We start from the raw sequence: 14,460 nt of genomic DNA, 5'->3' as shown, positions 1-14,460 counted from the left end.
AAACGAAGAACTTCCAAGTCTCACAAGCCTCCCCCTGTTGCTCACTCAGCTCCTGTCTTGTTGATAACTGGGTAAATTAGTAACTGCTTTGTGCTCGGTTCCTCATCTTGAAAACCAGCACCAAATATTTTGGGGGGCTGAGAACTTGTGGTCTCTCCATCTTTCTAGTTAACTGGCATGCCCTGAGAAGAGCGGCAACCCCAGTTCCCAATAATAGTCTGAAGAACATTGGAGCTTGAACTTTTTTTTTTTTTAAGAAACGGAGGCTTATTATGTATCTTAAGTTGATCTTGAACTCATGATCCTCTTGCCTCAGCGCTCCAAGTGCAGGTATTACAGCTGTGCACCAACATGCCCTGATTATTACTAACTCCAGGTCCCTATTTGATGTGGCAGTATATACTCTTCTAAGCAGCGAGCTGAGGAACAAACAGAAGTGTGTGTGCTCCAGTGGGGCGACTCGAGCGTTTGGACCCACGATGTGAAGATGCTCGGGCATCAAGGTCTGCACTCTCAGAAGCCCAGTCCTCCAGTGCATTTGGCTGCAGCGTTCGGCTTATAAATCCCTCAGCAAAGTCGGTGCCCTTCCGGGTTCTGTGCCGAATCTGCGGTTGCAGACGCGGCGGCTGCGCGCGCCTGTGGAAAATGCGGCTGCGCACGCCTGCGGCCTGCCTGCCCTATTTCATCATGCACCGGGCGGGCCGCGCGCCGCTTCCGTAGCCGCCCTGCGCACCGCCTAGGCGGCGTGCTCATGCCCTGTCCGCTGCCCACGCTGCTCAGAGCCACCCGCGCCGCGCTGCTGCTACTATCGCCGCCCAGGGTCGTCGCCGCGTCCGTGTCTCAGCGGCTCCTCAGCGTTCCCGCGCAGCCCGCAGCCTCTCGGAGCAGCATGGACAGCGCCGAGGAGCTGCTGGCCCCACTGCGGCTTGCCGTGCGCCAGCAGGTACCGGTGCCCGCGCGCGGCGCCCCCTCCGGGCGGTCCTTTCCCCGTCCACGCGCGGCGCCCGCACCCGCGATCCTTGGGCCTCGTGCCCTCGCTGCATACCCCGAATCCGGCCCTCGCACCTCTGTGGCCTGGTTCCTTGACTCGTTCCCGGTGCGGTGACGAGCCGAGGCTGCGCTTCTCTCTAGACTTGAGGATGCTTTGGGAAGCGTTCCCTTCTTTTCACCTTCCTCCCTTCGGTGTTAGCCCCAGGACTGGCTCAGAAGATACGGTCGAAACGTGGCTGTGGGGAGGTGTCGAACTCCCCACTCCTCAATACCGATGCGAATTCATGATCCCTCCCTCCTGTCAGCTTTTCTGACTTCTTAAGAGGGTGTCTGGAGGCAGTGAGCTTTAGGATCAAGCTGGAGATTGTAAATGGACTGACTGAACCACTCGGTGAAGTCATCCATCCTCGGGTGGAGCACCTGGGAATGGGATTTTGCGGCAGGGAAGGAAGGTTTCTTAGCTGGAGGACCTGAGGATTTAATTCAGACCTCCTTTTTTTCTGTAGCACTGAGTGGAGATCAGACTCGAGAGAGGGAAAGGAGAAAAGTATTTCAGGTGATCCCCACACCCAGCGAGAGCCAGAGTTTCCAGTAGGGCCCTAGCATCCCTGACCTACTAGCCGTAAACACCAGTCTGGTAGCTCCTGCGCTGGCGCCTGATGCAATCGTTTCTCTAGCTGAGGACGGGGGAATCCTGTTTCGGAAACAATTCATTGGAGCAGAGCTGCGACAGCTTCAGGAAATTCTGCCACTTTGCTCTAGTTTGAGCCTGTCTCAATTAATAGGCTTTCGTTTTGAATTTCACTATGGGCTTCATTGTTGTTTTTTAAATAGTGTGTTCTGTACATATTCAGTCTCCTTCCATCCACCTTCCACTCCACATACATAGGTGTGGTTCCTTTGTTTTTGCTGTAACTTAAAATCTTCCTTAGGAAGAATACATCTAATTTGGGGGAAAAAAAACCACCCCACACTCCAAACCCCTCCCTCTGCCACGTTAGCCTGGAACTGCAGTACATAGTATCCATCTGTAGTAAGACTGGGGCTAGTTAGTTTCAGGACGCTTTGATCATGGAGAGCTTTTGTGTGTGACATTTCGGCCCTTTGTTAAGTTGTTATGTTGGCTTTTTTTTATTGTTGTTAGTTTGATTGTTTGGGTTTGTTTTGTTGTTCTGTAACATATTTTCTGAATAGTTGACTTAATTTATTTGTTAGTTTGTATTCTTTTCTGATTTTCCAGAAGTAGTGTGTGTTGATTAATTGCCTGGAACTTTGAGTCATACTGAGTGCGGTGTCACTGGAAAGAGTTAAAGGATCACCTGGTTAAGCGCCTTTTTCCTGGACGTGTATGGAAATGTGAAGTACAATCTGCCTATTTCACACATTTCCATTGTGAGCCTTGTGCAATCGGAGACTCTACAGCGTGGCCCTTGGGGAGGTATTAAAGGGTTGTTCTTGATAGTGGCACGTATTTTGGAGAGTATTACCAGTAATAGTTGTGTCCCCAAATGAAATTCAAGCCTTTACAAAACTAGTTTTGGAAAACTGGTTTTTATTAAAACTGAGCTTGACAGTTGCACAGTGCTTCAAGAACTTCTTTATGTGGTAAGTAGTGGTATTAGCAAACACTGAGTTTTTGGTATTGTATGATAAATGAGGCCCCAGATGATCAGGACACTGGTAAAGATCTCTTCAGAATCCTAAGCTACGTTTCTGGGTTTATGTAAGAGGATGTAGAAGGTTCAGTGCTGCAGTTTCTGAGTTAGAAATAACTTTTTGTTCTCTTGATATAGGGTCCTACTTTGTGGCCTCAAACTTGAAATCCTTTTCTCCGAGACAAGGTTTTACGTATCCCTCGCTAGCCCCAAACTCCCAGCATAGAGAAGGATGACCTTGAACTTCCAGCTTTCACCTTCCTGGTGCTGGGATTGCTGTTCTGTGCTGGGGCTCGAACTTCCAGGTGTCTGCATGCTAGACAAGCATGCCACCAACTGAGCTGTCTAATTCTTTGAAATCACTTGAAAAATAATTTTTACATTCTTACTTATTTTCTGTATGTGTGTGCACATGCATGCCACACACTTTTTTGGAGGTCATAACAGTCTTAAGGATATCATTTTTCTTTTTAATGCTCCTTATTGTATAAGGAAGTATTGCAGGAATAAGTTCAGTAGTTCAGTCCTCCTACCATGGTCCCCAGGGACCACTCAGGCTGCCAGACTGCCAGCAGGCCCTTACTGGCTGAGCCATCTTACTGGGCCTTAAGAAATCACTTACAAGAAACTACCACCTCTCAGAGTTTCCGTTAAAGAAGAATTTCTACAATAACCTGAAAAGACTTTGAGATTCCCTCTTTTCCAACGATGTATGATCTCCTTAATAAACTTTTCCCAAAAGTAGTTTTAATAGCAGCCTGTATGATAATCTGCCTTTGATAAATTATAGTTTAAGAGATTAGCAAAATCATTATAAAACTGACTTTTTTAACTTTTAAAATGCTCTATTTTCAGAATGTTCCTGTTACATTGTTTTTTATTATAAATGATTTTTTAAAATTTATTATTATTATTTTTAATTTCCATTTTATTTTGTAATACAAGTGTTCCCCTGCCTACGATGGGTTGTGTCCTGGTAAACTCTTTGTATATTGAGAATAGTGTAAGTTGAAACTGCCTGATAACACCTAACTTACCTGAGAACATCCAGCTGAGCAACCAGGCCACCGTAGAGTGTCTTGTTCACCCTTCTGATTGTTGACTGTTTGGCTTACTGCTGCTGCCCAGTATCACAAGAGATCCTATATATCTCTGGCCTGGGAAATGGTAGGAGCTCAAAATTCAAAGTGCACTTTCTACTGAGTTGAAAATTTAGGAGCTGGAGAGATGACTCAGCCGTTAAGAGCACTGACTGCTCTTCAGGAGAATGCAGGTTCAAGTCTCAACACTGGTATGACAGTTCAAAGCTGTCTGTAACTCCACCATGTGACACCCTCACACAGACGCATGCAGGCAAAACACCAGTGAACATTAAATAAAAAATAAGTAAAAGAAAATTTGTTGTGGCCGGATTCTCTGAATGTGGCTGGCCCGGAGTCTTTCTGAGAAGCCATTGACAATGACACTGGGACTAGTTTCCTCTGCATATACTGGATTTTTGGGATCCAGTCTGTTTGGATACTCACCTTCCTGGACCTGGAGGGAGGGGGGACGAACTTGATCTTCCCACAGGGCTTGAAACCCTGACTGCCCTTAGGGACAAAGAGAGAGGAGGAGAGGGGGGGGGGGAGTGGGAGGGTGTTGGGAAGAGGGGTGTAAATGGAAACTTTTATAATTTAATAAAATTACTTTAAAAAAAAAAGAAAATTTGTAAGTTAAATCATTTTAAGTCAGGAGCTTGCTGTTCAGAAATAGCTCACAGAAAAGCTCTTATTTTGATGACTTTTAATGGTCAAGAGGAGTACTAAGGATGGAGAGATGCTCAGTCAGTAAAGTACTTACCATGCGGCCATGAGCATCCAAGTTCCATTGTCAGCATCCATGAAACAAGCTAGGTGTGGTGGCACATGCTTACAACTCCAGTGCCAGAAGGTGGGAGCATTGATCCCAGGAGCCCCTCTCCTGAGGGTACCCGAGGCGGCCCTGAGTCCATGAGCTTTTACAAGTTCTGTCTTAGGTTTGAGCTGCTGTCTCCAACAGTCCTGGAAAAGCTGCAGCCAACAGTTTCCCTTCTCCATTCTCTCTGTCCCTTGTCTCTGCCTTGACCTTCACCACTACTGTTGCTTAGTAACCCAAAGGGTACAGCTTCGACCATCACAGTTTACCTGTTCCCTGCATTCAGTTGTTGTCCATTTCTTGTTACCAGGATTGCTTTCCTCATTAAAAACAACAACAAGAAATTAAAAAAAGATCCCAAAAAGCCAAGCATGATGGTCCATGCCTTTAATCCCAGCACTCAGGAGGCAGAGGCAGGCCAATCTCTGAGTTTGAGGCCAGCCTGGTGTATTAAGCAAGTTCCAGGATAACCAGGACCACACAGAAAAATCCTGTGTCAAAAACAAATAAACAAAAAGACTTCTTAGTTCCGTCTTAACAGAAATTCGGGGTTTTATAGTTGCAGCTGGTGGATCTTCATACTTGTTGATACAAGTGGTGTCTTTGGAGGTGACGAACCTGTTCTAGAGGTTATAGGTACTGGTGGAGAAGTTTATGAGGTTTTGGTTTCACTCTTTGGAATTGAGGATGTGAGTGTGGCTTGAAGCTCCAGCAGATTAACTGTAGTAGGATAATTTTCTTTGCGGCCGAGGGAAAGCTTAATAATTGTCAGTACAGGAGAAACTTTGAAGAGTTCCTAGGTGGGTCTTTTTACATCCAGGCATGTATGTGTGTGTGTGTGTGTGTGTGTTTGTGTGTGTTTGTTTCGTTTAAGGATTAACATGGTGTCAATTTAACCTTGCCATTTGGAAAGCTACATTTCCAAAGTTGGGATTGTGACTTTGCTTTCATAGCTGGTATCTTTAGACAAGTGATCACTAACCTTCAGTAACCAAACTTCTTCATCTAGTGTACAGAAAAGTTGTAAACATGAAACTGAGTTCATGTAAAGTGCTGTACCTCCTGCCTCCAGCACGCAGTATGCTCTGAGTAAATGCATCTTTTTGAGTTGCTCACCATTGGAATGCTGCTTCTCAAGCCGCTGTTGGCCTGCAGTTTCTTTTCTTAGATTGCTAGTTGGATGGCGTTTTGAACTTATGTATAAAAATTAATGTTCTAGTTGTGGAGAGACAGTGAGGATGTGAGGAGCCTTGAGTCTTTCCTGGCTTTGATTTTCTGAGCCAAGAGTGACCTAAACTTCTTGCTTAACCCACAAAGGGTAAATGAAACTTTTATGAAGTTTTCTCGGTAGTATAAGACATTTGGAAATCTAAGATGGCCTCTCAAGAGTCAGCTAGCCACATGTGTGAAGCCAGGTACTTTTCTTGTTTTCTGCTGAGTGCTTCTAGGGCGTGTCCTGGAAGGGTCCCTGAGGGTGTGATCCTTTAGGACATGCTCTTAACCATTCCCCATGTCACACACTCAGTTGTGTGTCTATTGCAAGCTTCCACCCAGAAACAGGGCTTCTGGTGTGGCCCTGGATCCATTGCAGGCCAGTTTCATTCACTGCACGCACAGAAGCCCACAAGTGTGGGTGGGCACTGAAGAAAACTAATCTACAAGTAGAAACCCTTGGGTCTGGGGCATCTCTAATGCTTTTGGTTTAGATTAGTAATAAAATTGAGATTTTATTATTCCATTACTCAGAATAAACATGACTTTTCCCCTTCTTTGCTGACTTGGGAAGATGGTGAACTCAACTGTAGGAAACCTCGCCCTCACAGATCTTTCGTGTGAAGGCTGGCCACTGAATACCTGTGCTTTAAAAGACCAAAAGTGACTTGGGGTGATGGATTTTAAGGTCTTCCTTTCCCGTTTGCCTGTGTTATTCTGTCTGTCTCTTGAGAAGGAAAAGATCTACCTGGTCAGTTGTTCTCACAGCTTAGGCCATGAAACCCAATATGGACAAGTTCAACAGAACCCATGCATGCTTCAGCATTACCAGGGCATAAATTTCCATTTTCAAATTTCATACCTCTTGCGAGCTGTGACTGCCTAGAATTACCGTGCTTCTGTTGCTGTACGTGTGCCCTGGTAAAGGCACAATGTGTTGGTTGTGTAGATACCAGCAGCTTTGCCATTAATGCTTTGTTTTTTCAAATACTGTACAACTTTTTCTCAACCAGTTCATACCACTTTATAAGAATTACCCACAAAACAAGGTGTTGTCTTTATATCACTTTACCGTGCTCATTCCTGGAAAACGCACTGGGGTCTGGGAAAATGCTTCTGCACGGACGGAAACCACTGGCTTTAGGTTCCAGTGTTGGTGGTGGTGTTTTGTTTTCACTTTCTAGAGAACACTGGTTCCGGAAGAGGCTGACTGGAGTGAAGGGAGGAGTGGGAACTTGGAAAGTGATACCCAGAGGACAATGTGCTCAGGAGCCCTCCAGGGCCCAGGCTCTTAGGAGGGAAGAAAACATGGCTGCTACCTCAGCCCATGTGGAGATGGGAGAAGCAGCAGTTTTTACCTGGAACAGCTTTTGGGGGCAGCCAGGTTGGAGTGTTTGGAAATGTGGTAGGCTGCTGTTAAGCTTAGGAAATACAGTGGGTAGGAAAATTGACACTGAGCACAGGGTAGAGACAGTTACCAAGCTAAGGGTCGTTTGTTTTTGAAGTAAAGCTTAAAGATGAGAGATGGCATGAGTTCAGGTTATTTATGTTATTGTTGGATGATTTGGGATGTGACAAGCTGGCAGTCTGTAGCCATCTAATCTGAGGTGGAGCAGTTAGACAGGAAGACTTGAAATGAAATTGACCAGGTGTTGGAGCTAAAGAAACATCGCTTGATGTTTCCTGAGAGGTGGCAGATGGGAAAAACAATTCATCTTGCACTAGATGGGGCTTTAAGCATCTATGGCCACAGCCAGGTTGAGGTACCTGACAGCACAAGGATGGCTGTCCGTCATTTTGCATGCACACTGTTAGGTGTATTGAAATACTTGATGTTTTGTAGTGACACTTCATTTGTATTTTAATAAATAAACCTTGCCTGAAGTTCAGAGAGTAAAACAGCTGCACTGATCAGCATTCAGACCAGGCAGTGATGACACACTTTGAATTTTAGTAGTCACACTAGTTTGTCACAGAAACTAGGCAGTAGTGGTTCATGCCTTTAATCCCAGCCCTGGAGAGGAATATAAGACCGGGGAGACAGCTCTCAGACATTGTCTCATTCTGAGATTCCTGGAAGTAGGATTGCCATTTTGGACTGGGGTAGAGGTAAGAGCCAGTGGCTGCCTTTTTTTGCCTTTTTGACCTTCAGGTTGAACCCCATATCTGTCTCTGAGTTTTTATTAATCATGCTACAATGTTTTGTAACAGCATAGGAGGCGGGGATAAATATGCAGTGAATTTATACTGGAGGAACCCAGAGAGATTTTCAGTTTGCCCCAGGTTTTGCAGTTAGCTGACAGGAAGTGAAAACCTAATCTTTATACCCAGCCTGTTTTACCATGGCTTGCTGGGTGTGGATTTTGTGTGTGTCTTTGGATTTTCTTGTGCTTCCTGATCTGATAGTTTGTGTCTTTGTACATTTACAAATATTTCATAGTCACCATCTTCCAAAATTTTGCCTATTAAAGTTTTTTCCCCCCTTTCTTCTACATTCTAGTTGAATGCATTAGACTCTCTATCTTTCTTTGCCAGCCTGAGGGTTTCAACTCTGTCTTTCTGAACTATTTCAGGTGGTTTCTGAAGTGTCTCTTAGGTCACTATTCTCTCTTTAGCTGTGTCTGGTCTGCTGGTAACCTGTCTGAACGTTCAGTGTCAGTAGTTCATTTCCGTATGAGCTCTGCCTTTCTCTCCCCACACACTCATTGTGTGAGCGCAGGTATTATAGTCTTCTGAATTGTGTTTGCCTAGGACACAGGCCTTCAGTTGTTCATACGAACCCTCATAGAAGAAATATGTGAAATTGTTATTTGTGTATGGATACTTTTTAAATGCATGTTTAAAAATAGGTTACTAGTGTTCCTTGTTTTCTGAAACCAATTTTGAATGTAGCTTGTTTGTTGACCAGGGAGACCTTGTGCGCAAGTTGAAAGAAGATAAAGCCCCACAGGTGGATGTGGACAGAGCGGTAGCTGAGCTCAAGGCCCGGAAGAGAGTTCTGGAAGCAAAGGTAAGTCTTAGGCTGCCACGATAGAAATGTTAATAGGTGTAGGCTATTCTTCTTTAGCTCATCTCTTGGGGTAGGAAAGATCTCGAAAGCTTTCTGAACAAGTGCCGTTTGATCATTGTTCTTATTCAGTGTGGCTTTTCCTCCTCTACCTAACCGACTTCCTGTGCTTTCAGAGAACAACTCCAGGCTCTGCCGCTCCTCCGTTGAGCACTGCCTAGCACATTAGGCCCTGGGTTCGAGCCCCAGTATTTCAAGAATCAAGTGCAGCTTACAATGTCACATTTTCTCTAAAGCTTCCCTGCTACCTGAACCCACACTTTCACTGTCCTTCAAATCCTAGATATAATAAGCTACATGAATTTTCCTGAAGATGTGCTTTCCTTTGTAAGAGTTCTCCTAGGCTTAATTTAATGGTTTTATTGTAATCTATCTTATATCTAACTCCAGAACTTTTTAAATCATAAACTTATCACTAAAGTAGTTTGGGAAGTTGTTCTGTTTTGTTTTGTTTTGGGTTCAGGGAGGGTTGTGTGTCTGTCTGTCTCTGTGTATGTAGAGGCCAGAGGTGTCTGGTGTCTTCCTCTTGTGTCCCTTTTATATTTTGAAGGGTCTTTCATTTAACCTGGAATTCATCAATTTGACAGGACTAGCTAGTCAGTGTGCCCTAGGGATTCCCTGTTTCCATCTCCCAATGCTGGGGTTACAGATGCATGTCACCACAATGTGCTTTTATATGGTGCTGGGGTCTGAATTCAGGCTCCTGTGTTAGTCAGCAAGACAATTGGGTTGTCTCCTGATCTTGAATCTGAGGTTTTAAAGTGACTCTCTTACTAGGAATACTTTAAAATTCAGTTATTGCTTAAATTGCTTCGCTGTATCTGAAGAAGCTTAATAGGTCTTTTGTTTTCTAGAGATCAAGTCTACTGTAACCAGGCTAGCCTTAAACTCCTTTGGCCTCAGCACTCAGTACCAGGATCATAAGAATGGGCCACATGCCTGACTTCTCACTTAGTCTCTCTGATCTTTAAAGTAAACATATTCCTTCCTACATAAGTGCAGTTGTCTGTATTATTCAACTATCCATTGCTGTGAGTGACACCCCAGAGGTGTCCAAGGAAGAAAGGCTTGTTGGCCTCAGAGTGTCAGAGGTTACAGTCTGTTCAGCTTGATTGCTTTTCGGCCTGTGGTGCAGATGGCATGAGAAGAACACTGTTGCTCCAGCAGAGAGCGAGAAGAGGCCCCTTCAAGGACTTTCCTCCAGTCACCTAACTTCTTCTCCTGATATGTCCGCCTCTCCTTGCTGTACTATCAGCCAGAGAGCAGCCTCCAACGAGCTTTGCTGGGGGACAGTAAGATCCAAACTGTAGCAGCTTCTTTTCTGTCGTTCAAAGTGTTTGTGGGGACTGCGGCTCCCTCCAGCTTCTCAAAATCTAATCTCTTTGGCATTTTATGTTGGATTCTGCTAGGGAATGAGCTAAATTCAGTCCCCACTTCCTGTCCAGTCTCAGTCTTCCTGCTTACTCTCTTGTAGGAGCTGGCGTTGCAGCCCAAGGATGACATCGTAGACAGAGCAAAAATGGAGGATACTTTGAAGAGGAGGTTTTTCTACGATCAAGCTTTTGCTATTTATGGAGGTAGGGGATGGATGAAGGAGCAGTGGTGTTGTTAGTGACTTTACTATGCTTAGCTAAGAGCTTGGCTTGTGAACTGATATCTGTATCTCCATAAAGGAGAGAAGACACTTAATTTGTTGCTCAGGTGTTGACATTTGACATAATGTCCACTCTTAGTACTTCCCTGCCCTGTTACTTTTGTTTTGTTTTTTGAAAATCGATTTTCCCCCCCATATAATATATCCTGATTGCAGTTTTTCCTTTTCTCTACTCCTCCCAACCTTCCTTCTCATATAGATCCACCCCTTTCTGTCTCTCCTTGGAAAACAAATAGGCACTTAATGGGTTAATAATAAAATATAATATAGTAAGATAAAACAAAAATAAATGAATTAAAATAGAATGAAACAAACAGAAGATAACAAGCCCAAGAAAAGGCACAGGAAAGAGAGGTGCAGAGACCCACTCATTTACACACTCAGGAATCCCATGAAACAAAAAACTGGAAGGCTTAATATATGCCCAAAGGACCTGTAGTGTTAATATAGATATATAATTAAAAAAAAAAAAAGAAAGATGGGCTGGAGAGATGGCTCATAGGTTAAGAGCATTGATTGCTCTCTCTTTCTAGAAATCCCCAGTTCAATTCCCAGCAACCACATGGTGGCTTACAGCCATCTATAGTGAGATCTGATGTTTTCTTCTGGTGCACAGGCAAATGTGCAGACAGAACACTGTATACATAATAAATACATACATCTTTAAAAAGGAAACTAAATTTTAAAAAAGGAAGAAAGAAAAGGCCTTGACATAACATTATGAGACAGGGAATCTCCAAAGATAATCTTTGAGTTTCTTTTCTGTTGGCCATCTTTTATTAGGCATGCATCCTACCCTTAAGAGTGGTTTGTTTCCCCAGTGAGACTTCCTTGGAGAAAACTAAGTTTTCATTTGCAAGTGGTTGTCATTTGAAGACAGCTTTCGGATTAGAGATGGGGCCATGCACCCACTTCTCCTTTCAGCTCTAGGACCCCTTCTGATTCAGACCTGTGCAGGCCCTGTGCATGCTGCCTCGGTCTCTGTGAGTTCATGTGTGTGTCAGCCCTGTTGTGTTTAGAAGGCCTTGTTCTCCTGATGCCGTTCATCTCTTCTGGCACTTTCTGCCTCCTCTTCCCCAGGGTTCTGAGCCCTGAGAGGAGGGATTTGATGGAAACGTCTTGAAAGGTTGAGTGTTCCAAGGTCTCTCACTCCATCCTATGAATTCTTTTTTCTCTCTTAGCATGTAGGGGTTGCTGGACTCAGACATTAGGCATTTGCTGTGACTGTGTGTTTATACTTTGGTGCATTTTTGCCTAAGACCTGTACTGTTGATGGCCTGGCTGCCCCTCCTCACGGGACCTCAGCCATACACAGTCGTTGGTGAATTCTTTGTGAGCAAGGGTCAGGGAAAGTGTTCTTCAGCAGCGTGACACAAATTTTTCTGAGTGCTGTATGAGGGCCCACTGATTAAATGTAGAACTGCCTGTGTCAAACAGATCCTTGGCCTGTGGTACTTTGTCACTTAAATTTCCCTGGGCTTGGCTAAGTACATCTTTGAATGTTTTACCTCTTGAGGTATAAATAACAGCCCAAGTACCCATAGTAAATAAGAGAATGTAGTGCTGACCCTTAGATTATTGTTCTCTGCCAGTGTGACTTGTTTTGCACATACACCGCAGTTTGCTTTTTCATCCTGCCCTGTATCTGTTAGTGTAACTTGGGGCTAACCCTCCGTGAAATTGCAACACAGAGACAGAGAGTGGAGGGAGCTTTTAGGTTTCCCTTGGTCAGCCAGCTGGAAGTGGTGCTCTTTGGTGCAGAAGGGCTTACGCTGTGGGCAGCATATGTGTCAGAGTAACAGGAAGAGCCCATGCTTGCTTCTCGTTCCTCACAGGGGTCAGTGGCTTGTATGACTTCGGACCAGTAGGATGTGCTTTGAAGAACAATATCATCCAGACCTGGAGGCAGCACTTCATCCAAGAGGAGCAGATCCTGGAAATTGACTGCACCATGCTCACCCCTGAACCAGTTTTAAAGTGAGGTTCTGCTTTGATGGGAGAAGTCTTTTAAAAGTTAATACTTTTTGCTTATAAAATAATCATAATAATAAGTTTTGATTACAGAAACTGTGCTCATTTAGAAAGTTAGTAAAAAACAAAAACAAGAGACATGCCTGCTGCTCACAGATAGCCACATTAAAATTACTTTTTGTCTTTTCATTCTTCTGAATGTTCCTGTATATTTGAACATAACGAACACATTGCATTTCTTCATGCAGTGTAGGTAAGCATCACAAAGTTAAATCTGTCGTAAGCATTTTTGGAGCCATTGAGACGGTTCAGCAGGTAAAAGTGCTTGCTGCCAAAACTGACAGTCTTATTTCACTTCCCTAGCACTACATTGTATAGAGGGTGGGTGAAATGACTCCTACAGCTTGCTCTCTGTCCTTGTCACACACAGCCACATATGTAGACATACCCTGACATATACAGTGAATGAATAATTTTAATTTTAAAAAGCATTTTTGGTGACAGCATAGTGTTCTGTTTTATGAATGTAATATGATTTAGTTAGTGATGTATCATAGGCATTTAAAGTGTTTCTGAAGTTGTGTTCAGATAGGTACATTTTTGGATATATCCTTGATTATTTCCATGACATAAATTGTTAATGTAATAGGCATTCTCATCCATGCTCTTTATGTATTAAAATTTCAATGCAAAGGTGTATGTTCAAGATTATTTAAAATGGGGTAGGATTTCTGTAACCATGCAAGAAGAATTCTTATCACTTTGTGTCTCATCCTTATGAACATTTAATGTTGTCTGATAAGGTGGCAGTTTTTATTATTAGCTTCTTTGGGGTGCTGTTAATAATCATAGCCAATTACGATGAGAGGCATCCCTGTTGATAAGTCTGTAAGAGCTGGATAAACTCAGTGAGCCATTTGTTCTACTAATGGCAACTGTAAAGATAATACTAATGCCAGTATAGGTCAGGATCTGTACTGAGCTGTGATGAATTCTTAGATCATTAAATACCTGATGACTTTGGCCTTTGCTTAGATGGTTAATAATAATGGAACAAGCATAAAGTATCCTGATATGTCATACAGCCTTAAAATAGTTAGTAAATATATATAATCTAGCTAATCTCTTTTTTCCATAGGAAATAACTTGAGAGGGAATGAAAGAGTTTTCTTAGAATGTATGTCTCTGTCTGTGAAGGATACATGGTTGCTCTAGATATGGAGTTTCCATCTTGGACACACATGGATCTAAACTCCAGGTAGACATATTATAGAAGTCTTCTTCTAAGATATTATCCTGTTTTTGTTTATTGATTAGGACCTCTGGCCATGTAGACAAATTTGCTGACTTCATGGTTAAAGATGTGAAGAACGGAGAGTGTTTCCGTGCCGACCACCTACTGAAAGGTATGGGTAGCCCTCTTTCCTGTGGTCGCCTACAACAGAGGTGGAACCCTCTTTTCCTCAAGTTTTTTCCTTTTTTTTTTTTAAAAATGGGTTATAGTTATAACATACTTAGATTAAACATACAGATCATAGTCTCCAAGAGATTAGTTACATTCAGATAACCTTTCTAATCAGCAAGTGATCAAGACATTATTATGGATGGCCTGGGGCTGTCACTCACTGATAGCCTGCTTAGCATGGTTAAGGCCCTGGGTTTTATGCTCAGCACAAGAGAAAACCTGAAAACATTCAGGCCACCTTTGCAAAACTGTCTGCGGATTAGTAGAAAATAAGAACACTAAGTTCAGATTCGCTTTTAGTTACCTAGCACTGGAACTCAAATGCACTCTTAGTGATGGGAACTGACTCTACCAACACTGTTCTTCTAGCTCATTTACAGAAACTGATGTCCGATAAGAAGTGTTCTGCCGAGAAGAAGTCAGAGATGGAAAGTGTCTTGGCCCAGGTGAGACATTTGGAGACATCAGAACAACTGTGTGTGCGCTCCTGTGTCTTCCGTGTCTGTCAGCAGTTCCACCGTGTTCATGACGTCCCATATAGTACACCTTA

At 43.5% G+C, this 14,460-nt stretch overlaps 1 protein-coding gene across 2 annotated transcripts in view; it reads left to right on the top strand.

Moving 5' to 3' along the window:
- Window positions 1–727: 727 nt before the first annotated feature.
- Gars1 (glycyl-tRNA synthetase 1) overlaps window positions 728–14,460 on the top strand; it is a 41,190-nt gene continuing 27,457 nt past the window's right edge. Inside the window, exons 1-6 of one of the 2 annotated variants that reach the window (XM_087907467.1) lie at window positions 728–943; window positions 8,662–8,763; window positions 10,295–10,397; window positions 12,310–12,451; window positions 13,763–13,851; window positions 14,280–14,356. In XM_087907467.1, the coding sequence (XP_087763593.1) occupies window positions 752–943; window positions 8,662–8,763; window positions 10,295–10,397; window positions 12,310–12,451; window positions 13,763–13,851; window positions 14,280–14,356 (705 nt within the window). In that variant the 5' untranslated portion in view covers window positions 728–751. The remainder of the gene's footprint in view (window positions 944–8,661; window positions 8,764–10,294; window positions 10,398–12,309; window positions 12,452–13,762; window positions 13,852–14,279; window positions 14,357–14,460) is intronic. The other variant, XM_087907466.1, reaches the window with a different exon arrangement.

The sequence above is a fragment of the Myodes glareolus genome, chromosome 6, assembly GCF_982192425.1.
Source record: "Myodes glareolus chromosome 6, mMyoGla1.1, whole genome shotgun sequence".
Classification (NCBI taxonomy): Eukaryota; Metazoa; Chordata; class Mammalia; order Rodentia; family Cricetidae; genus Myodes; species Myodes glareolus.
This window is presented reverse-complemented; position numbering and strand designations above follow the sequence as displayed.